Source organism: Epinephelus lanceolatus, chromosome 15 (assembly GCF_041903045.1).
Source record: "Epinephelus lanceolatus isolate andai-2023 chromosome 15, ASM4190304v1, whole genome shotgun sequence".
NCBI classification, from domain to species: domain Eukaryota; kingdom Metazoa; phylum Chordata; class Actinopteri; order Perciformes; family Serranidae; genus Epinephelus; species Epinephelus lanceolatus.
The window spans coordinates 10,022,681-10,046,647 of NC_135748.1; the positions used below are offsets into that span (position 1 = coordinate 10,022,681).

A 23,967-nucleotide genomic window follows, 5' to 3' on the forward strand; every position below is an offset into this window, starting at 1 on the left:
CAAAACAAAACTGGCAAAGCAAGTATCTTGACATGGCTATGCATCAGTGTGGACTTAAAATAAAAATAGATTCAGGTGGATATGTTGGTCTCAAGTGATTGGTCAGGAAAAACCAAATTCCTCTCCCCCTCTGGAATCAGTTAGAGTGGACGCAATGTCAGACTGAAGATCGAAACGGAGTGTAATGAGTTGACAATTCTGTCTAATATCAGGCAATGAAAGATGAGTCTTAACAAAATTGAAGACAATCCAAAACAGCTTTGTTTATATTGTTTTAATGATCTACTGATATCATTGACATGGGTGACACTTTACATATTAATAATTTGCTGATATGTTGCAAATAGTGCATTTTCTATGATCAAATGCATGGCAATTAGTCAACAGAGAACACATCCAGTGCTAATAATAAGTATTGTTGAAGACAAAGTAGTAAAAGAAGTCAAATAAGACCATAAAAGATGAACAATCCAAGTCATAACGCTTACTATAATCAGAATTCTTAGAAAATCATTTGCTTCAAAAGGCACTATATCAGAAAATAATTATCTCTGACGTGTGGTAACTTGCACTCACCCATTAAAATGATTTCCTCTATTGATGGCATACTTGAGCGCTCTCAACTAAAGCTGCCAGTAATAGTGATAACCATTGTTCCCAGGTCACTCTATAGTAAACAAAATATTCTGAATAGCTCCTTTTCAATGAAACAATATAAACTTTGTACAAAATATCAGGACCATCTTCCATCTTACACCAGCAAAGCTCAAAGACCGTAAAAGAGGCATGAAGCTTTTCCTGCCTTTGTATCGGTTTAATAGTTCAGATCATTATGGGAACATATTGAAGTATTCACACTCAGGACCAAATGATTACATCTGGTTACTGTTTATCAAGAACCAATCGTTGTGAAGGTTCTGTAGAGATCTAATTTAGATTAAGAATAGCATCGTTAAGACGTCAGGCCATGAGGTCTCAGAGTTTTATATAAGTCTATTTTTATATTAAAATATGCTCTAAATGCCTGCTTTTAGTATCAGTTGATGACTCTCCTGTGTGCAAACTTTAAAATATGTAAAAAAGAAAACATTCTGCATCTATATGAGTAACATTGTAACTCTTAGCTTTCAGCTCACAGACAATCATTTGCTATTCCAAGATTTAGGTTTTGATACTTTTTCTATAGTAAGGAAAGTAAATAACATAAACATCTCTCATTTACAGTAACAGATAAACAGGAATACGGAAGAAAAAAAAGATCCTCCCTAGAGCCCACACAGACATGTTAACTCCTCTGGAATGAAGTGGATTTTTTTATGACAACATTCAAAAAAGTCACACCGAGCAGAACAGTGTATTTCATCGAGCGCCACTGGCTGTGGTGCAGAGCAGCGACTAATTCTTACTGTACATGCATTAGTATGAGGAACGAGTGGTTACACAATACTTGTCAGTGTGCATACATGCAGGTGGGAATGTATGCATGTGGGATTTCTTTTTACAGCTGCCTTCATTTAGGAGTGTTGTCGTCCCAAAGCTCAGTAGCACAATGTAAAGATAAACCAAGAGTTCAAAAGACAGGTGTAGAAAAGCAAGGTTAAAGTGCAGTAACAAACACACCCACATCGATACCCAAAACCATGCAAGCAAGCAAGCACGGACACCCAACCCCAGTCACACACTGATTGAAAATATTAATGACTTTAAAATCACAGCACAAAGATAGCACTTTGTCATACAAAGCATTAAAACATTATCAGACGTAGAGCAATGAGGCTTTTACTGATAAGCACCCAAGAGATGGGGTGGAAATGTAGGATATTACAACCAGCACTGAATTACATCCAGACTAGTCCTAATAGTTTAGATGTTCTTCTGTCTTGCCTAAAAGACATAAGTATCTAAAAAATATGTTCCACTTTTTGCACTGCATGGAGTGACCAACTGACCCTCGAGACTTCAGCTTTAAACTGGAGCTCTGACACCGATGAACTGGACAAACCCAACTGTTAGAAAAAAATGTTGGCATTGCACGTTTCTGCAAACCACAGATTTACGTTACACTTGCACGTTATTATGTAGCGGATATGTTGAAACTTTATGTTTCAATAGCACTGTGGTAGTTTAGAAACAAAAACCACTTGGTTATGTACAGGAAAAGATCATGTTTGGGCTTAAAATATCACCAACTGCTGTTTGTGGCACTATCCCCACTAGAAAAAAAAAGGGTCAGGTTGCCAAAACTCCCATGTTGGGGATGCTGTATGAAACACATCGCCAAGTCCCTAAAATCACCCAGTTTTGGTGGCTGAAAAGCAGCAGGAAACACAGCAATAGGTCCCTACAAAACACCCATATTTTTAGAGCTTTAAAAACCCTCAGGAAACACATGGACTGGTCTCCAAAAATTCCCAAATTTTGTAGCTGAAAAGCTGCAGGAGACATGTCGACAGGTCCCTTCAAAACAGTCATGTTTGAGGGTTGAAAAGCTTAAGGAAACGGTCCCTACCAAACACCCTTGTTTGGGGACTCAAAGGCGCCTGAAACACAGCAATGGGTCCCTTAAAAAGAAAACCACATTTGGGGGCTGAAACGCTGCTGGAAACACAACAAAAGGTCTCTACAAAACACCTATATTTTAAGGTTGAAAAGCCTCAGAAAACACAGACAGGTCCTTTCAGAACAGGCATGTTTGAGGGCTGAAAAGCTTCAGGAAACATGGCAACAGCTCCCTACCAAACACCCTTGTCTGGGGGCTGAAAAGCTGCTGGAAACACAGCAATGGTCTCTACAAAACACCCACATTTTAGAGCTGAAAAGCCGCTTAAAACGCAGCTACAGATCTCCAAAAAACAACCACATTTCAGGGCTAAAAAGCGTCAGGAAACGCATGGATTGGTCTCCAAAAAACACCCACATGTGGGGGCTGAAAAGCCGCAGGAAACATAGTAATGGGTTGCAAAACAGCCCAGTGTTTCAGGGCTGAAAAGCCACAGGAAACAAAGACAGGTTCCACAGTTGGTGCCCAAAATGCAGCTGGAAATACAGCAATGACTGGCTAAAAAAAATAGCCAGTTTTGTTTTTTGTCAGTCTTGAACAGTGGTCGACAGCCTGACAGGTATCTCGTCTAGGTGATGCCCATCCACCATCTCTTCCACCTCCAAGTGACAGTTGGCTAGTATTTTAACTCACTTTAGAAACGATATGACACGTATGAAATGTGGAAATGTAACGTATTCATTGTTTGAAGAAACACACAATGCCAACATTTTCTTCTGGCAACTGGGCTGACTGGACTTTATATGGGGCAGATATTGGCCTTTGAATAGAAAGACTATTTTGACAATCACAACTCTTTGAGTCATGTTAAACTTGATGTTTGAGGTTATCTGTCATACGGTTAACTGTATAAATAACACCAAGAGTTGGTCAAGTAAAAAACAAAACAAAACATGCAATCACACTGAAGGATGCCAGTGATGCTGACATGTAACACAGCTGTGGGAACAAGAGGCCAGCCAAATCCATGTGTAACAGACAATAATGGTTTAAATTCCCTTGATATTTGGAGTTCTTTTCATTATGTTGCTTTCTTCAATTAGCATTAATGAAAGCTGGTATTTTAATTAGTCAAGCTGCTTTTTTTAATTCAACCACTGATAATTTGCTTACAGAACAAAAGACGGACTAATTAGCTGTCGTATTTGGATTGGATGCAGATATGCTTGCTGATTTTGATAGATTTTGCTAATGCCACTTACAGTTGGTGATTGTTGGAGCTATGCAGCATAAGGTTTGTCCTCTGTGTGCAGGCGCAATATGATAACATGGTTAATGACATGCCCACTAGTACTTTAGATTCATTTACATTTTGGCACTGTCACACTGACCCAGAGCTGGTGTTAGGTTGGGTAAATAAAATTCTCAAGCTATAGTTCAGGACTTTTTGTTTTCATGGCTTTTAACGCTAATTATTCAGAGTTCATTTTTATTGACTTTCTATAGCAAGTATTTGATATTTAATCCCAACTGGTCCGGAATTAAAGGAACAGTTCCACATATCAGGAAGTGACATTATATGGTTTGTTTTAAATTTAGATAAAATAGATACTGTTCTTGTGTCTGTATGATGCATTTGAAGCAGGAACCAGCAGGTTATTAGCTTAGCATAAAGACTGGAAACAGGGGAAGGCATCTGTGTAAAATTGGTGCAAAAACCAGAATGCAAAAACAACAATTTGTGGTTTTATGGGGAGTTACGGACTGGGACTATTTCTCTTTGGGCTAGTAACCAAGGGTCTGTTGGCTATTGCTCTATATTTACCAAATGGCCATGAGAGTGGTATTGATCTTTTCATCTAACTGCTGAGGGCAAAAAAAACAAATAAGCATATTTCCATAAATGTCCAACAGTTTCTTTACAAGTCATTGCAGTGTCTGCTGTTCAACATCCTCTGATAGATAGCAATCTTCTGATACTATCAGCACCACTACTGATGGAAGTGATATGCTTAAAGGAATACTTTACATTTTTCATGTATGCCTTCGCGGTGAATGAATAATCCAAAATTAGAGAAATTTTTTGATGAACTGAAGTCAGAGGGGGTCATGTTTAACAACAGCAAAATTATATCAACACATCTGTTTACAAACCCACAGTATAATCCAAGTCTCATTTATCCAGTTGTATGCTCATTACTTTCCACACACATGCAGTTTTGCTAAAACCATATTCTCTAAAACACTTTTGCATAAACAAACAGTCTCATGCACAGACGAATGGCACACCTGGGCAAGTGCGTGCGTTCTAACTCTGCTTATGCATTCAATGGAATTTCCCAGGCCCACGACTCATCCGTGTGAGACTGTTTATGTGCAAGTGCTTTAAATAGATTACAGAGAAAATGCATTAGAAGAACTTAACATCTTACTGGACTAATGAGACTGGGATTATACTGCAGGAGTTGTGAGTTTATGAACAGATGTTTTGATATAGATTTGCCGTTTTCAAATATGGACCCCTATGACTTCAATTCATCAAGAATGTTCTTTGTTTTTGGATTCTTCCTTCACCGTGGAGGCATGTGAGACAAACAAATTCAACTTAACACAGGATGAGTAATTGATACACAAATGGCCATTTTGTGGGTGAGGTATTCCTTTAACTCTGAGGTTCTATATTTTTTGTCTGTCTAGAACAGGGGTAAGCAACCTGAGGCACTGCAGCCGCATGCCGCTCTTTAGCGCCTCTTCAGTGGCTCCCTTTGGTTTTAACAAAATTTTTTAAAAAATCATATGGAAATAAATAACACTTATTTTTTAACAATTTGAATTACATTTATCAGTGCTGTAGGCCCTAAGTGATTCTGACATTCTTCAACTGTAAAAATGAGTAGCCAATACACCAAATAAAAAAAACGTTTTTACATTTCTGCAACTAAATTATGCATCAGTCGACGTCAGCCCAGCGTCTGGGCCATGGTTCCTCTACATTTTGCCAAACGTCAATAGCGGTGTCTACGATAGTCCTGAGTCTCCCGAGCTTGGCTAGCTACAGATTTCAAATCCAAAAAGAGAAAAGTTTCTGAAGAAAATAGAATTTATTTATATGTGAAGAGATTTGTTTGCTGTAACTGCCAACTCTGCTTCAAACATCTATGGCCTGGCGCCTTTTCCTCCAAATTTTGCCAAACATCAGGAGCGGTGGCTAGTCTTAAATCTCCCTAGCTTGGCTAACTATGGGTTCGAAATCCAAAAAAAGTAAAAGTCTCTGAGGAGAAGAGAGAATAATATAGTGCATGGAAAGCCTCATTTGCTTTCACTGCCAACTCTGCAGAATTCAAGTTCCAAATAATCAAAAATAGCCCACTGCAGTGTCATCTAGTGGTAAAACATATTAATGAATGCTCAATCGGATCTATTTGTAATGTTGACAGGCTAGTTTAGATTTTATATGCTGCAATACCTTCATTATCAGGCTTAATATTTTTTTGCCGCTCCAGATAGATTTTTTTAAATCATTTTTGGTAGAACATGTCTCTTCTGATCGTAAAGGTTGCCGACCCCTGGTCTAGGAGAACCAAGGATGGAATGACAATGATGTAACGTGATCAAAAATGCGTGGTGAAGTCAGGTTCCAGGAGCAGTACGGCCTCTGGGTTTTAAGACTCGTCTTATTCCCTACAATGAAATGGGGAAAAGTTTGAGTTCTGTTTTACCTTACAAAACTACTTTCAACAAAACTACAAGTTCCCTAGTAGAGTGTGCACCACCACCACCACCACCACCACCACCACCACAGAAGTCTCTAAAGTCTCTAAACAATGCCAAGTGGATGTTGGGGTTCTCCCATCAGCACATGAATAGTATAATGTTAAAATTGTCCAATGGCAGTCCAGATCTGGATCAATAATAACACAATCCCATTTCACTTGGTGCTATATCTTGTAATAGACTGACAGGGATGAAATCGGGTCACTTGCATGTTCAAACATTGCAACATCCAGTGCTCTCCACTTTCGGCCTATGACAACTGGTACTGGATGAAAGAACATGCCGCTTGATTGATGTTTTGATGAATCTAACTTTACCCCATTAAAGTTCACTTTAGATCCATATTATGAAAAAATCCCAGCAGTTCACTGTTGAAGAGACATTTGGAAAGTTGGCGTTTGTCCACTTCACATACACAACCACAAGGCTTAACATGACAAATACTACAAGCACTGCAGACACACACACAGATAGAAATAAAATTTTTTGACACAAAACGATAAAAAGTAATAAAAAAATACACAGGAAAAAGCCGAAGTGCTGTTTTTCAGTGTGTGCACCACAAGTTCTGCATGTTTATGTAAGGCAAAGTAGAATTAGATGACAGTTTTAAGTGTTTTCCTTTTGTTGGGGGGGGGGTTACATTATGGCAAGCTAGTGACAAGGGGCACCTGTGCACATCGCGGTCCTTGTGGAAGACTTGTGATCCATCTTGACCCGTTCTGTATTTTGGGGGGGTTGTTGTGGTTCACCCCACTTTATGGAGAGGAATGGTTCATCAGTCATCAATGTCCTCATACACATTATCGTCAAAGGGTCGCACCAAAGATGGCTGTATTTTGTGTCGGGAGTACTTGAGCTGAAGAAGGTCTCCCACCTCATTGATGACACTCAGCGCCTGTGGAGACATTTAGACAATAAAAAAGCTGTCACCAAGAAGGGCAATATGTGGCTGGAGGAAATTTAAAGCTGCACAGAGCAAGATTTTTATGGAAAAACACACCAGTCACAACCTTAAATCACTAACTTGGGCTGAAACAGAAAACACCGCTGACTTTAATGCTGCAGATGACCCAATCTTTTCAATTTTTCATTCCTATTACTTTGGAATGAGGTGTGTGAGGTGAAGCACCAGTAGGACACCTTGTTACGGCACAGGAGGCGAAAACGTTATAAAGATTTGTCATCTAAACAGCAGAAAATGTTCTTTCTGGCTGAAACTCTTCATGCAAAAACAAGCTATTCAGTCTTAAAAGTGCAACATTTCAAAGTCATGTAATTAAAACTTTCTAAATTTCAAACACTCATATATTAAATAATCTAATAACAAATGACAATAAATAACAACATGACCACAATGTGCTCTGACTTGGTTATGGTGTTTATATAAAACACACAAACACAAAAACCTGTTCTGCTGACTCCCAGGTTTGTCTGGGCTGAGTGTGTATTAATGTAGAAAACCCCTTGCTGCGAATGATTGTTGTTTCTGGCAACTAAAAATTTGACTGCACATTTCTTTGGGTAACAATACCGATAACATTTTAACCTACAACTGCTGAGTTGAAGCAACATTACGACCCCCTTTACACCTTGGATTCAAATGCGTTTTAGGGGATCAGATTGCAACTAGATAGTGCTTGATCCCATGAGAGCACAGGTGTAAATGCACCCAAAGGGCACCGAGGACGGATTGTGATCTAATCAGCTAAACCTCCTCAAGAGGTGATCAGGGACGCATTGTAACCACACTGAACACAAGTGTAAACACAATTGCATTTTCAGTCAACATACAACAACATGAGTGGAGACATGTAATTCAGTGTGTGTGTTCCAAACCAGCAAGATAGCAGCAGTTAGCTAGTTAGCAAGCTAAGCTACTAGCAAGAAAGTTGGATATTCAAGGCAGCCATTTCACACCAAGTACTGATTTTTGTCAGGAAAATTTGCATAGAAATTTATAAAAACGGATTGCCTGGGTTCTTATGAAAACGTTCACACCCCTGTAGAAAATTTGTGGGGTGGGGGTGTTCGGAGGGACCTTGGTTTCAGCATAAATATACATTTGGCCAATAAAATCCTTTGTTCCAACTGATTATACCTACAGGTCAGCTAGCTTGCTGCCAAAATGGGGAAACATCTCATCAATGTAATTCCGCATCACCCACTATTTTGCGACAAACAACGGGACAACAACCTAAACAACCAAATATAGACAGGATAAGGCTTGAAATGGCCCATCAACTGGGATACAGTGAACACAGTAATATAGCTTATATGCACTTGCTAACATCATATGTTGATTACCAAAAGCGGCTAGCCACAAAAGCTAATGTTTAGCTAGTATAGATTGGTTGATGTATTGTTTTGTTAATGTTAGCCCCTTAGACATTCTCTATCTGGACAGGGTTTTGTTGTGTGGAGTGGACACGGACACCATTAAGTAGGAAACTCACTGGGCCTCATTCAGTATTCATTTTTTGGACAATAATGCAACATGGCAATGCAGATAATTCCCACTGGCCCCGGTGTCCATAATTAATATATATGCAAAATTTGCACACAGATTTTCCATATTCCAGGATTTTTGTATCGCACTGGAGAGAAACAGCTCTATATCACATCTAGAAACAATCTGAATGAGAGGTGCATTTTTATGCAAGGTGTATACAGGGGTCTATTATTCATTTGGAGTTGTTCTTCTGGCCACCTCACAAACATTTGGTTCGATATTAACTCTCCTTTTGGCGCCAAGTGTGCTCATTAGTCGCTCACTGTGTATTTGCTATTTGGTTTTGGACAGGTAGTGTTGGATTTTAGGTGGCACTATTCGGCCCATTTCAGCAGTTTCGTGGCTGATTCAGCGTATTAAATCAGTGTCACACTGGGTGGAGCCGGGTGGTGAGAGTTATCACTCTGATTGGCAGTTCAACTCAGTGCACAACACAGTGAGGAAAGCAAACAAACAACTGAAAATGGCGTGAGATCGAAAAAAACTTATTATGTTAGGTAAGATAACATTTTTTTAGCCATTGAGCTTTTTAGCAGAAACAGTTTGTAATTTTTTTATGTTACTGTGCACACAGTAAAAACCCTTTGTTCTTTTAATATCGGGTTGTGTTGTTGATGAGCTAACTGGCTAGCTAGCATCTTGAATCCGTCCTGTTGGTCCACTGGGTTCCCTTTTTCAAGGACGAGCACACACCACCACCTGCTGCTATGGAGTGTTACTTCCTCTCACGCAGGGCACAGAACATACATGCTAGCTGGCTGTCGGCTGTGGTCTTTGTGGTGTATTCAACAGCAACTTCTTAGCCAAGACACAGGCGATGTGAGGCAATGCAACAGTTGGCCTTTGTTGCTACTAGTTCATTGATGTCGGATAGGCGTGTCTGTGACCGTTGAGCTTTCAGAGTGAGGCTGAGCCAAAACAGCAGGAAAACCGGCTTAGCTGAAAAGCTCCATAGAGCTGAGAGGAACTGCAGTCAGGTATCAGCATGTGTGGTTTCATTAATTTCGATTAGTGACTCCTTGCACCTTACATATACTCAATGGATCCATTGTTAATATAAAAGTATTGAACAATGCAGATTGATTGACTGATTGATGATTTTATAAGTCCCCTTTGGCCACATATAAGGTCAGTTTCACGGTTTGGATATCAATGTGGTTAGTGAAATAAAAGGTCTTCAGAAGGACAAAAGTAAAAGAATTTAGGTTTATGTGTACAAGTGTGGGAGTGTTTGAATGAGAAGGCAAAACTGCAAAAGCTCACCAGGGGATAAAAGAGAAACACAAATCAACATGACACATCAAAGTACAAGGGAATGGTACAGAGAGGAAGGCTAACAAAGAGAGATTTTAACATCATGACAGATAAAAGCTCTACAGCACTACAATACTCCCACTCCCTGTCTTCATTTGATTTCGTTGTATTTTTTTTTTTTTTTTGAAAAGCAAGAAGAGGAATGCGAGCGCTTAACAGCCTCAGCACATCCTTGAGACACAGTATGCATCTGGGCCAACTGAGCCACAAGGACACCCCAATTAGACAGGAGAAGGTTCACCCACTGTGTGAAATGATCTATATTTATGTTAAAATAAGAGACAGACTGAAGTTTAGACAGTGACTGGAAGAGGACGAGCAGGCAGGCCTGCTGTGAGCTCAGTGCTTTAGAAGAGGAGCCCTCATTGAGAGGAGTGGGAGGCTTTTTGATGTGCTGCCAAGAGCGATCAAAGCTGAGCAGCTTGCACTGACGTAGAGCTTCACAATGAGGAAATAGGATGGCCAGAGTGGAGGCCTGAACTCTAAACACGGGGAATATACTGTACATTAACCTGCAGGGTGATCCAGCTGACACAGGCGCAGAGCTGGGAGGGAATCACTGTATCTTAAGTGACTTGAAGACATCTCTAGAAGTAGACATTTGGGGTCATACAAGATCATACCTGTGTCCTTCCAACTACAGATAGTTTCCTGCCCATTAGACTGCCTTTCATGCTTTTATGCCAACATGATCTCTTGGCTTAGTATCAAACAAGCTGAAGGTCATAACATCGACTAGGTACATGTTGTATTTTTAAAGTGAATAACTTAGAACAAAAATCTGCCTCAGCTAGTATCAGCCAGTGCCATGAGAAAAGCCTGCCAATGGTGGAATATTGGCATTTGTATCTTTCTCTTCCTCCTGGACTCAACAACAATAACTTGCAAATCAAGCTAACAAGCTAAATGCTGGAAACCTTTGAATAAAACGTGCTGTGTGTACAAGTCATGTAATTAGACACAGCCCCCTGGAACTGTATTTAGCCCTAAGCCCCAGTGAGCTGAGTTCAGTAGTCTGACAATTCTGACAAATTAAAGTCATTTTAACAACCCACGGTGTGTTTTTTGCTGAATAATTATGGCTTCAGCGCTGCCCACACAGGAGAAGGGTCTGTGAGCCAGTGAGATCTGGCAACACAGGACTAGTCAACATCAATACGCTTGCCACTACAGGTGCTGCGGTCTAAAAATACCTTTTTTAAAAAAGAAAAGCAAAGAAGGTTTTGCACCACAAATACAAGGTGGTGAGTGTGTAGGAGCTGGAGATCAAAGGTGAAAAAAAAAATACACTAAAGAAACACCTGTTTTATCAATAAGAGACAACTGTGATGTTTGAGGTATCCTTCATTGATCATCAGCCAACCAATCAGAACTAAGTATTTTTAGTTGCCATGATTTCACAGGTTTTAATAATGCAAAGTAGTGTGGTAGAGTTTGTTTTGTCTAAAGAGAACCACAAATTGACTGTTAATAGAATTTACTGCAGACAGGTTAGGAAATGAACAGATAAGTTCCATCTTGACCTGAAGACAGTTTTCAAAAAAAAAAAATGTTTTGAGTGCTTGTGTTGTCAGTTAACTATTCCTTTGTTTTAATAATATTCTCAAATTAAGATCTAATTCTTTGCCCAAACAGAACAGAAGTAAAAAGCCAGTTTAATTGGCAAATTTGGTTACCCATCTGTCTAAACATATGTTACTCAGCAGTAAGAGCAATTAGTTACCCTGTCGAGCACGTCTTTTGTGTGGGCGGCTGAGATGCAGAAGCGTGCCCGGGATTCGATGATCGGTGTAGCAGGGAAGCCAACGACCACCACCCCGATGTTCCTCTTCAGCATCTCCCTGCCAAACGCTCTGGTGGGACAAAGATGAGGAGACACAGCATAAATGTCATGAGGATGCAATACTGGTGCCATAAAGGCATTAACCTGAGTGTTGCACTCCTCTGATTGGATGAATATGGGTAGTTGGTATATTTATGGATAAATGAATGTGGTTAAAAGCTCTTGAATAAGCTAATGGACTGTGGGTTAAAGGGATAGTTCACCCCAAAATGAAAAATATATATTCCTCTTGCCTGTAATGCACTTTATTAATCTGGATTGTTTGCGTGTGAGTTGGAGAATGTTGAAGATATTGGCTGTAGAGATGTCTGCCTTTTTAGAGTGAACTGCCCCTTTAAGATATTTAGTTTTGAACATTCATACTTATAGGATTGAGCAACAACACAGGTTGTATAAGGACAGTCTGCCATCTGACTTAAGTTTACTGAGATTTTATTGGGACTTAGAAAAACAAGTATTTTTTTGTTTCTTGATTTCCTTAGTTTCTTGATTTGCTATTTCAAAAGCTGGATTTCAATTATTTTTTTCCATGTTAATAATTTAAGATTCAAAAATTCAAGAATCAGAACTACTAGTCCATACCCATTGGTAGCTTTGTCACCTTCTACCTATGCCAATCCTCAATGCCCATGTGCAGTTTCACATAGATTGACCACGTCAGTGAGTAGAAAAACATGGGACAGACAGAATGACTGACTGACAGAGTGACACACTGACAGTTTCCCTGATTATGTACAGCATACCATACCATGACTTAGTCATACCAAAAATCAGAAAAACAAACAAACATTGGGCCACAGGAGGAGCCACAGCAATCGGTCACATTTTAGCCATTTTTAAGCATTTTTCTGTTGTTATAGCGCCACCTAGTTGCCAATTAGAGTTAAATTTCTCCAGTCACCTTGAGGCGTCCTGTTCTACATATCTACCAAGTTTAGTAAAAATCCATATGGTGGTTAGGCCTAGATAAGAAATTAGCTCTCTAGCTCCCCCATTTTGTTTGATGGGGTCAATAATGGAGGGGTCCCCTCAGATTATGTGTGGTCATATGCCTACAAAGTTGCGTGGTGATCGGTGAAACCCTTGAGATGTTATACACCTTTATGTGATGAGCCATGCCCTCCGCAATATTCATTGCCTTATAGAAGCTCAGTTTTAGTAAGTTTTCCAACTTTTGCCAAGAGGGAACTTTAGATATTGGTCCCTAGATTATGTTCACTGAGTTTCATGCAGATCGGTCAAACTTCCTAGGAAGAGATCGATTTGAAGTGTTTTTCAAAAAATTCAAAATGGTGGAAAATCTATATAACCGGAAGTTATGGGTTCTTGGGGCAAATTTGTTCCTCATGAGGAGAGGCATCTCTGTGCAAAGTTTCATGTCTCTACGACATACGGGGCATGAGATATGCCCATTCAAAGTTTGCAATTTCAATCAGTTGCTATAGTGCCCCCCTTTGGCCAATTGATGTAATATTGCTTCATCGCATCCTCCCATGACCCTCTACCACTGTGCCAAATTTCACATGGATTGACCAAGTCAGTGAGGAGAAAAACGTGGAACAGACACACAGACACACCCACACACAGAGTTTTCTTCATCATATAGTAAGATAAAAATAAAAAAAATTAATAAAAAGAGGATTTGGTTGGCTTAAATTTGATCATATTCAGATTTAAAAATTAAAGTCGAAAAATTTCAAATAGCAACATGTGCGGTTCCGAAGACAGGACAGGCAATGAAGCCTTGATGCAATCGAACCGACTTCTGGCCTATCACAGCACAGTCTGTCGGTCATATGATCCAAAAAAGGGGGCTGGAAAATTGAAATCAATGGCAAGCCATTTAAAATGTTCACTTTAATTTTTCTGAAATTTGAATTTGACTGATGGTCTGCTTGAAATAAAGAATTAATAACGAAAAAACAAATGAATAAATTACTAAAATATAAACAAAAATCTTTAAAATTACAAAAATTCAAATTCAGGTTTTGAAATAGCTAATCAAGAAATATCATATTTCAATTCCTAATAGGTGAATTTAGAACAAACAAGCAACAAACAAGACCAGCTTATTACACAATAGCTATATTGTACATAACTGTTATGTTATAGTACTTTTAATGTAAACACAAAAGAACAAAGCAAATTCCTTGTAAGTGAAACATACTTGGCAACAAATCCTTTCCTGATTATGATTCTAAACAAATTCTCACACACACACACACACACACACACACACACATCAAGTTTCAGTAGCTGTTAAAATTTGAATACTTTTGTCTCTTATTTGCTTCCATACAACTCAAAGCTCAGGGCTCACCCTATCTTGGCGGGCATGTAGAGCATCATGGGTACAACAGGTGAGTCCTCGTTGCCGTAGATGATGAAGCCCATTTCTCGAAGCCTCTTGCGGAAATAGACTGTGTTCTCTGCCAGCTGTCGCACACGTTCACAGCCTTGGGATGAGAGGAAGACATCTTGAAACATGAGAGCTGACAGCAGTTGCAAAGAAAAGTAACCACACATCTATCAAATTTTTGCGAAGGATGAATTTTAATGATTTAGTTGATCGGCAGTGTGCCAAACACTGGTTACCTCACAGAGCTGTACTGAATGTCCTTCATGTTTATTCAGTACAATTTACAACTGAAAGTAAAAACAAAAATGCAGAAAGAAATACTGGATTGTAATGAAATGTCTATAAAGTGCCAGATTCCAACATGATTTTTCTCTGCAGATTTCATCTCTCTGGTTGGAAAAAAAGATCTTTAGAGCTAGCTTGATTATGCTTTGAAAAGTAGGAAAAAAAAGAGGGTTGACAAGCAGCTGAAAACAATCACATTCATGAGATGACTGTGGGAAAACATCTGAGTGTTACAGCATCCAGGCACCATGGGGAGATCAAGTTTTTAGTTTCTCTGTAATGTTTTCCTTCTCCCACAGGCGATCAGGAGATTCACTGCTTTGTTTGAAAAGCTACGTTTTCAAGACTACAAACTTTGTTAGTTTGCTCACAACTTTAGTCACAAAACTTTTACACGCAGAATGTTGCAAAGACATACAAGTCCAGAGTGTGTTTTTCTGACCATACAATTGATAGAGTCTTTGCCAGCAACAAAAATGACAGTTTTGGATTTTAAAAAATAGCACAAAGGACAAATCTTATCAAACAAAGATTTATCTGAACGAACCATGCAATAATAGAGGAGTGGAGGGGAGATCCTATTGGGGCTGTACGATTTGAAGAAAAGGTCATATTGCAGTGACTGTGGACAATTATTGAGATTTAGGATATAATAAACAAATGAGTCTACTTCAGGCTTACTAAATTCGTGGCCTGTGGGCCATGTCCGGCCCAGAAGCAATCTCCGAGTAGCCCAGGATACATAACTTTGATATACCTGTATGACAACATATAGCGTCTGGAAGTAGCTGACAAGCTTCGTTCCTTCATCTCACTTCCTTCTCACCTTCGTAGAGTTACACATGTATAGCACTGTTCAGGTAGAATGGATGGATTGGTTTAGCGACACCGCCAATCATACCTTTTTTCTCATGTTTTCATGTGTGATGCAATTCTGACCGCGTTTAGTAGCTTTTAAACATATCTGAGCTGTAGTTGAAAAGTTTAAAAGCACTCCCTTTGTCTTTACCTACACACTTTTCTTTGACCTCAATGGAAAAAGTCATGAGATAAGTTGAAGTGTGGGAGAGAGAAGGAGGGAGGGAGATACTTGTAGAGAGAGATAAAGTCTGTTACTGGTTATTGTTATTGCCACTAATGGTGCTGATAGTAATAATGGTATTGATAGCACTGATACCTCTTTTTTGTCTGTTTCCGCACTTTGTGATGTGCCTGGGTCAGACATATGATCAAATACATCTTTTTGTTTTTTTGTTTTAGTATACGTTTTGGACAAGGCTGCTAAAAATGTCTGGCCCTTCTATATTTACTGCTTTTAATATCCGACCAACTGAATCTGTATTTAAATAGCTCTGATCTACTTACTTGATTATCAGGGAAAACACATGGATTACTGATAACTTTGAAATGTGGATTTCCCAACTCAAGAAAGGACAGCAGGGGAGATACCTGCACACCAATGTAACTGGGCTAGAACGCCACAAAAAAGTCCATAGGCTGCCATCAGTGTAAATATATTTTCTTTAAGATATCTGTGCATAAAAAAGGTGCTTAAAGTGCAAAAAATGATAAAGAGAGAGTAAATAAACAGACTATTATAGACTTTTTTTGCGCTGATCTCAGCCTGTGGACCTTTAAGTGGCTTTCCAACCCAGTTACATTGGTGTGCAGGCGTCTCCTCTGCTATCCTTGTTTGCCTATTGTACAGACACACCCAAGACAAATTTTTTTTGTTGCCCTATGTAGGTGCAGTTTCACAGCAGCCCTAAGGCTTATTTCTGAACTCAAACATACAAACTAAATCTAAGAAAATACAAAAAAAAGGTACAGTACTACTGTTTTCGAAATAACTTATTATTTGCAAAAATACATAAATAACAATAAGAACAAAAATCTTTTTCAAAATAAAAGGCATTTCTGCAAATTCCTAAATAAGTAAAAATATTAAATTAAAATAAAACAACCTTAACAACCAAAGACATTTGAGCAAGATGTGGAATAAAAATAAATTAAGTTACAAAATGGAGCATACTTTGTAGAACTAAAAATGAAAGTGGTTATACAAGTGATGCTTTACATTGTTTACTCAATCAAACCTAAAACTGTTGTCTATTCTACATTATTGTTATAATTACCAAGTTGTACTTCTATATCCTCTTTCTAAAATGTTCCAGCTATCACTTCAGAGGGGGAAAAAAGCCAAAAGCTGTTTTTATGTGAGTGTGCACTACTAGGGGAACCACCAGGGCGTGTGAATGTAAGTGTTAAGTTCAGCATTCACTGCTTCTCTTTATAGTTTTGTATTTTTCATTAGTTTGTTTAAAATTTTTGTTTTCACTGGGTTAATTTTAGATTAGTTTTCAAAGTGGGTTTGCTCATTTGAGTTTAGTTTCAGTGTTTAAAAATGTTTATCTTTAGTTTATTCTTTATGCGGTGTATGGGCGGTATTTGTCAGAGGTAAGATTTAAGAAGTTCAGAATAGGTATTACAATACAGACACAGCACACATCGCAGTCTCAATAAACACGTGTATCAATTCTCTCTTTGTGCATGTTGTGTTAATAAATTCGAGTAAACTGACAAAAACATAAACTAAAGACATTTCCTGTATATTTCATTTTAGTTAGTTCGTTTTGTAACAGTTTTTTTGGAATATCTGGTCTTTGATAAGAACCACTGTGATGTGAGTCTTTCATAGATTCATTAGTGCGCACTGACATCCAGTGGCAACTGATGAAAATTACAGCAGCTACGATTAGATTCACTCAACTCTGACAAACCAGACAGAGGCATCGCTAGTCTGATGGTTGTCACTCTCAGTTTATTTTAAATGATAAGCTATGAAAGTATCTGGGCCTGTATTCACAAAGTTTCTTAGTACTTAAGAGTTGCTCCTAGTGACAAAATTCTAAGGAAATTCTTAGAACTGTGATGTTTTCTTAGAATTTCCCCTTAAAGTTAAGAGTAGGTCCTTGTAAAGATAAAAGTTATTCACAGAGCATCTTAGACCTTAAAAAAGTCCTAAGGTCAAAAAATGGTGGGAGCAGGAAGGAGGACTTTTAAGAGGCTAATGAGTTTCTTAATCAGGATAAAATGGTGGACACACAAAGACCTTGGCGAAATATTCTCCAAATGCTGGATGACAGTGAGTAACTGAAATGCTACAGATCAGATTGTGCAGGGATAATATTAGTGGTTGATCTCATTGGGGATACACACATAACGCCAAAAATAAAATGATCACAACAGTGCAGCAGTGATGACTTTTGTCTGTCTCAACCTTCCATCAGCAGAGTGATCACACCAACAATGACAACACTTTCAGTCTCATGTCGTCACGCAGTTCATTTCATTGCCACTGGGTGTCCATACCTTACAGGCTCACAAAAGGGTGTGTCTGTGACAACCAATCACATCTGTTAAAAGAATGCATCAAACCTAGCAACTGGGTCAACCACACCCCCTAAGTAAGATAAAAGTTTCTGTCGCTTCCTTGTTCAGAGTTGCTCTGAGAACTTTCCTAAATCACTCCTAGGCTAGGACTCCTACTTAAAGTTTTTAGGCCAGGTTAGAAGCTCTCTAAGAGTATTCTCAGAATGTTTGTGAATACGCCCCCTGATGTATGATATTCACTAAGAGTCTCTGTTGGCTGCTTCATGTGTAAAATGTCTGACCTTGTCATGAGCTCCTCTCTCTTTTGACATGTCATAATAAATGAACCTTGGAAGGGTCCTGCTTGAGCTGTAGGCTACTTTGATACCACTTGAGCCTTTGATGCTGTTTTAATAAAACAATTCTGCTATAGAATATTACTTCTGAGGACATGAGGGGGATTGTTCTTGTGGCTGGGATATCAGGACTCAAACACGTTATTATGCTATTAAATTATCATAAGATGACATTATCTATAGCATCGATTATTGCTGTTATTTCTGGGACAATATACACTGATCTGCCAAAATATTAAAACCACTGGCTGGTGAAGTGAGTAACATTGATCATTTTCTTACAGTGCAATGTTCTTCTAGAAAACTTTGGGTCCTGACATTCATGTAGATGCCACTTGACACTGAACACCCACCCAAACAACATTACAGACCAATACACCCCCTCATGGCGACGGCACTCCCTGATTGCAGTGCGCCCCCCAGGCAGGATATGAACCATGCCACACCACATAAACTGCTCAGGAATGGCCCAGGGGACGTGACAAAGAGCTCAAGGTGTCAACCTGGCCTCCAAATTCCCCAGATCCCAATCCGACTGAACATCCATTGGCATGCCAGTACCTTAACTCACAACCCACAGGACTCAAAGTATCCTTCGACAACGCCTTGGTGCCAGACAGCAACACACCCCCAGAGGTCCTGTCTCCATGCCTCGACAGGGCAGATGCCCCACCGCAAAAGGACTTAGCTCTGGCCTGGACAAAGACCTCTGGGGTTCCAGTTTGTCCCACACATGCTCGATCAGATTGGATCTGGGGAATTTGAAAGCTAGGTCGATGCCTTGAGCTCCTTGTCACATTCCTTGGGCTATTCCTGAGCAGTTTTTGTGGTGATAATGTTGCAATGAGCAGGGGTACTTGGTCTATAACAATGATTAGGCAGGTGAAGTGTGTAAAGGGGCTACCTCATGAATACCAGGACCAAAGGTTTCCCAGCAGAATATTGCATTGAAATGCAGTCATGACAGTAGTCATGGTAACAGGCCTAATGAGGACCCATCCATTAAAAAAACTGCTTCACTAGCACCACTAGGTCAAAAACTCTACCTTTAGTATATATTAATTTTTTTTTTTTTTTAAATAAATAAAAATAATAATAATAATAATAATAATATTGTTGCACCACTCACCTATTGTTGTGCCATCCTCTCCCATAATGCACTTCATAGAAGTGATGATTTGCTCCACCACAGGAGGAGACATGGAGGTGGCGTAGACCGCACTGTGGGAATGGGAGCGCAGGTACTCAATAAGCTCCTAAACCCAGCAGATACACAGGAGATGTAAGTATTTGTGCATGTAAAGCTTTAATTACTCTACAATCTCTACAACCATGGAGAGTTCAGGACTCTTTGTAAACGAGGCTTGGAATGGCTTACTTTAGATTTACTGCCTGCTTTAGTGTGAAGAATAAGAGCATGCCCCTTATTCACTGCATATGCATTAAAACAAACAAGAAAAGTTGGTTATAATCATTTAAATGTCAAAAGATCATGGAGAATATGCTGTTTTGCACAGATTGTAAGAATGTAACAGTCTCTGTGTCCAATGCAAACTGCCATATATGCAGTAAAGTTGAGAAAAATATATTGTACTTCTGATGAAAAAAAAGCTCCAACAAGATTTTAAACTACCACCCTTTTTAACTATTTTGTTACAACGTTTGAAAGACATGCAGGTTATTAACACTTTTCTGTAAGCTTATCCTGTGACTTGATGACACATTCCTAGACTAGTGATTCAAGCCTCAGTGCTGGCTTTCTTTAAAAGTGAAAAAAAGTCTCTGTGAGAAAGCAGTGGAGGTGGTGGGCGAAGATGACAGGGTGTCACAATCTCTTCAGCCTTTCACAGAGACAAAAAAGTTGTTTATGTCTTGAAGATTCTTTTTTAACCCAGCCTTTTGTTTTGATAAGTCCATGTCAGGAAACAGGGCAAATATGTCGAGAATGCAGCATTCATGCACTGCAAGGCTGTTAATCCACATTACAGAGATGACAGATGTTCATTATATTACACTTAAAACTTTGTCACCTGACACACTAACCCCTGATCTTGAGATATTGTTTACAACTAAAGCATTCTCATTAAGACTGCTGTTTAGCCTTGTTTACCTAGCTTGTAAAAACACTGGGTTACTGAACTGGAAAAGCATCCATGTCTTGTGACTCTACACGCCTTTATCTCTTACAAGTCATCTTTTTTTTGACCCTGCCTTCAACAATAAAATGAAACAGCAATAAAATAAACCCATAATCCTCCATCCTCACCCTTTTCCCTGCGATGTATCCCCCTGCAGCACCGAAGCTCTTGGTAAATGTGCCCATCAAGACATCCACATCACAGGGGTCTAGGCCAAAGTAATCGACCACACCTCTCCCTCTCGGCCCCAGGGCCCCTATGCTGTGGGCCTCATCTAGGTAAAGGTAGGCCCGGTAGCGCTTCTTCAGGGCAATCACCTCTGGCAGGCGCACTACACTGCCCTCCATGCTGCAGGGAGGAAAAGGCAAAGTAGAAGATGTCACCAGTGTCAAGTAAATGTCCTGATGTGTTCAGATTTTCCTGGTACTTCACCATCTGTTCTCCACTCAAGGTCATAGTGACACTGCTGGGACCTTTCAACTGTTAACACACTTGATCTTAATGACAACTGCACGTCTCAAATTTAATGTTAACATATAAAGATATAACTCATTAAAATACTGCAACAATGTCAAATAATTTGCCTGCACTTTGTAGCTGCAGACTGCTATATAGTGCAGCTTTCTTTCTGGCAGAATAAAGAAACCCATCAAAGTTGCTCAGTGTGTGTACAACCAGTAAGAGCTAACCAAGCACTGAATCAGCTCTGGCAACCAACAATCCAGTCCCAGGAGTGTTGTTACTGCTGAATCTAATGGAACCACATGAATCATCAACACAAGATAAGAGCTGTTTCTGGAAGCCTGTATTTTGCATGTGTTTGTGTAAGACTCCTACTAACATACATGTTCTGCCCAAATTTTAAGTTAATACGGAGAAATAGCTCAAAAAGTATAGAACTTAAAGCAAAAATCAGCTACCAGTGTACAAGATCTGATGAAACTACTGTGTGTGCTGTTAGTCAGTGTTGATGTTGAAACCAGGAAGGAAATCATGGAGGTTTTCAAGGTGGTAACGCCTATTGTTGCACTGCTTTAGGGCTATGACACTTTAAGCATTGATAAAAGTGAATGCTGTGAACACTGATGTCCCTGGACTCACTCTCAGCACTGGTAACACCCCTTTTGTTGTGTTTTGCACCAATGCTTTACCATTTGAATAACCCCGAAACACAAAGCTCAGAAGGTCAGAAGAATAAAGACATTCTCTACAACAACATTTAAAGTGCCTAAATATTTTTTTTCAAACATCTATTTTGTGAAAAAATGGGTATGCTACCTGTAAATGCCCTCTACCACAATGAGGATCTTCTTCCATGGTCTGTGAGTCCTGGGCTGCCCGTGGACTATGGCCTCTCTCAGCAGTTTCTCAAGGCTCTGCATATCTGACAGGAACAAAATAAGAGTTACAGAACACTCAAAATGAAACTTGTGGTTACAACAGTGGTGGCCAAAAACCACTTGCTGTTTACTTGTCTACTGGGAATTCATTAGAAAAAAGTGAGACACCCCTAAACACAGTTTCAATACACCCACAAACAAAGTTTTTATTAAAAACATAATAATCAAATGAAGTCAGATTCTTTAACAAAGTTGCTCTTGTTTTTAGCACATTAGCCGTAGACTGTTCTGTACTGGTCAGAAATCCTGCATTTTAGCAAAAAATTATAACAAGTCACATGCTCACATACTTCTGAATTAACTCGGGGATTTGGTTTGTTTGTTGCAATAGCTGGAAAGATTAGCAACATTCAACAAGTTACCAAACCAACTCACCAGTAAAAACAGACGAGTAACACGCTCTAAGTGGCAAGTTGAAGAGTTTTGGCTAGTTAGCTGGTAGCTAATGGCTAAAGATTAGTAGCAAACCCTTCACTGCTAATAATACCCACAAAGTAATTAGCATTAAGATGCAAGCTTTTTTATGTCAACATTATCATTATTGTACAACAAAAGATGAACCAGCTGGATTTTTCGCTAAACATGACGTCAAATAATCCAACCAGATTTTCTGTGAAAAAATTATAACAAACAGCGCGTGTATGTGACAGCTGCAGAACAAATGCTGTGGCTAGTTAGCTTAATGGCTATGGCTATTGCACATCTAATAGCTTTTCTTCTTTTCTTTTTTTTTAAATTACACCCAATCTATTACATTATATTTCATGTATCTCATGTTCTATGAGAGGAAGAGCTATTTTTGAGCCACCTGAATGCATAAACAGCTAGCTAGCTCTTCTTCTCTGCGTTTGATATACAGAGAGCTGTTTTTGTGTGGAAATAATGAAGCTTGTGTGATGACTTTTTGAGATTTGACATGTATTAGATAAAGCACGGGTGTTAATAACATTAACAAAAGCTATTCTTCTGTTCTATTCAAGTGTCTCAGTAAGCCATGACAGTGAGCCAGCCTGAACAATACCAGAACCCGGAAACTGAAGCAGCTATCATTCATTTTATATTTTACCTCTGTGCTTTTCCTATTGTAGCGTGTCAAAATATCTTTTCAGAGAAGACTGTGGCCTCACTCAAAAAACAAAAAGGAAAAAACATATGGTTTCTTAACTTTTTATTTAACATGTTGGCTGACTTCTAAAGTAACACAACAATCTGTGTTGGTTAGGCTGTTCAGAACACCGTAAAACTTCAATTAATAGCCCGGGCTATTATTTGCTTAAATCACTGAACTCAACAGGCCTATATGTGGGGCAGGCGTCTATGGGACAGGCCTTTAATTCCTTTCACACAAACTGTTGCTCAGTAAGGATCAGGAAATACAATCAGATTGGCATTTATTTGTCAAAATTTGTAGCCCCACCAGGCTAGTAAAAGGGACTGGGCATTTAATTGGGACTTTAATGGTTTTACAGTACTCAAATTATGATACAAAACTGACTGCAATATAGAATGCAGACCTAACCTCCCAGTAGTGTGTGTGCATTGTAATGTATGTCTAAAACTGTGTAAATCAAAATGATGACATCACCATTCAGCAGTGACATACAGCACATGGAAGTAAGAAGTAAGAAAATCATTATCGCTCAAAGCGCATCAATGTCTGTGATGATTAAAAAAATAAAAGTTATAGAAAGAAGCAAAGAATGAAGATAGACTGGGGTACTGACAAACAAAAAAAGAAATGAAAATAACTGTAGCTATAGATGCCGGTGGGAGACATACTTATAAGAGAATCTATTGTGATCAGAGACTCACTGTTGTGTTTGAAGACTCTGATGGTGGCCCCGGAGAGTCTGGCTCCCAGGACCAAAGAGGCGTGGTTAAGTTCATCACTCAGAATCAGGCAGCCCTGCAGGACACCAGACAAACTTTAACATGTAGAAATGATTCATACATCTGATTTGTTTTTATCCATCTGAGGCAGCAGATAGTGTTACTGACTTCCAAATCACTTTAGAACATATTTTCCAGCAGCTGGTAGGTCTGGTGAGTGGGTGGAGTATGGTTTTGTGTTTATAAAATTGATATTTAAGGGAAGTAGTTGAGTGACCACTGTG

At 39.1% G+C, this 23,967-nt stretch overlaps 1 protein-coding gene and 1 long non-coding RNA gene across 3 annotated transcripts in view; one reads left to right on the forward strand and one right to left on the reverse strand.

Moving 5' to 3' along the window:
- The window catches only part of LOC144466934 (uncharacterized), a 33,974-nt gene extending 13,223 nt beyond the window's left edge, over positions 1-20,751 (forward strand). For both annotated transcript variants that reach the window (XR_013493329.1, XR_013493330.1), the window contains exons 4-5: positions 19,508-19,597; positions 20,611-20,751. This is a non-coding gene — a long non-coding RNA (uncharacterized LOC144466934). The remainder of the gene's footprint in view (positions 1-19,507; positions 19,598-20,610) is intronic.
- Positions 260-23,967, reverse strand: part of LOC117266983 (serine palmitoyltransferase 2-like) — a 37,276-nt gene continuing 13,568 nt past the window's right edge. Inside the window, exons 6-12 of the mRNA XM_033642510.2 lie at positions 23,666-23,759; positions 21,732-21,837; positions 20,582-20,801; positions 19,445-19,571; positions 14,264-14,399; positions 11,824-11,953; positions 260-7,172 (exon numbers count right to left, since the gene is read on the reverse strand). Of these exons, the coding sequence (XP_033498401.2) occupies positions 7,053-7,172; positions 11,824-11,953; positions 14,264-14,399; positions 19,445-19,571; positions 20,582-20,801; positions 21,732-21,837; positions 23,666-23,759 (933 nt within the window). The 3' untranslated portion in view covers positions 260-7,052. The remainder of the gene's footprint in view (positions 7,173-11,823; positions 11,954-14,263; positions 14,400-19,444; positions 19,572-20,581; positions 20,802-21,731; positions 21,838-23,665; positions 23,760-23,967) is intronic.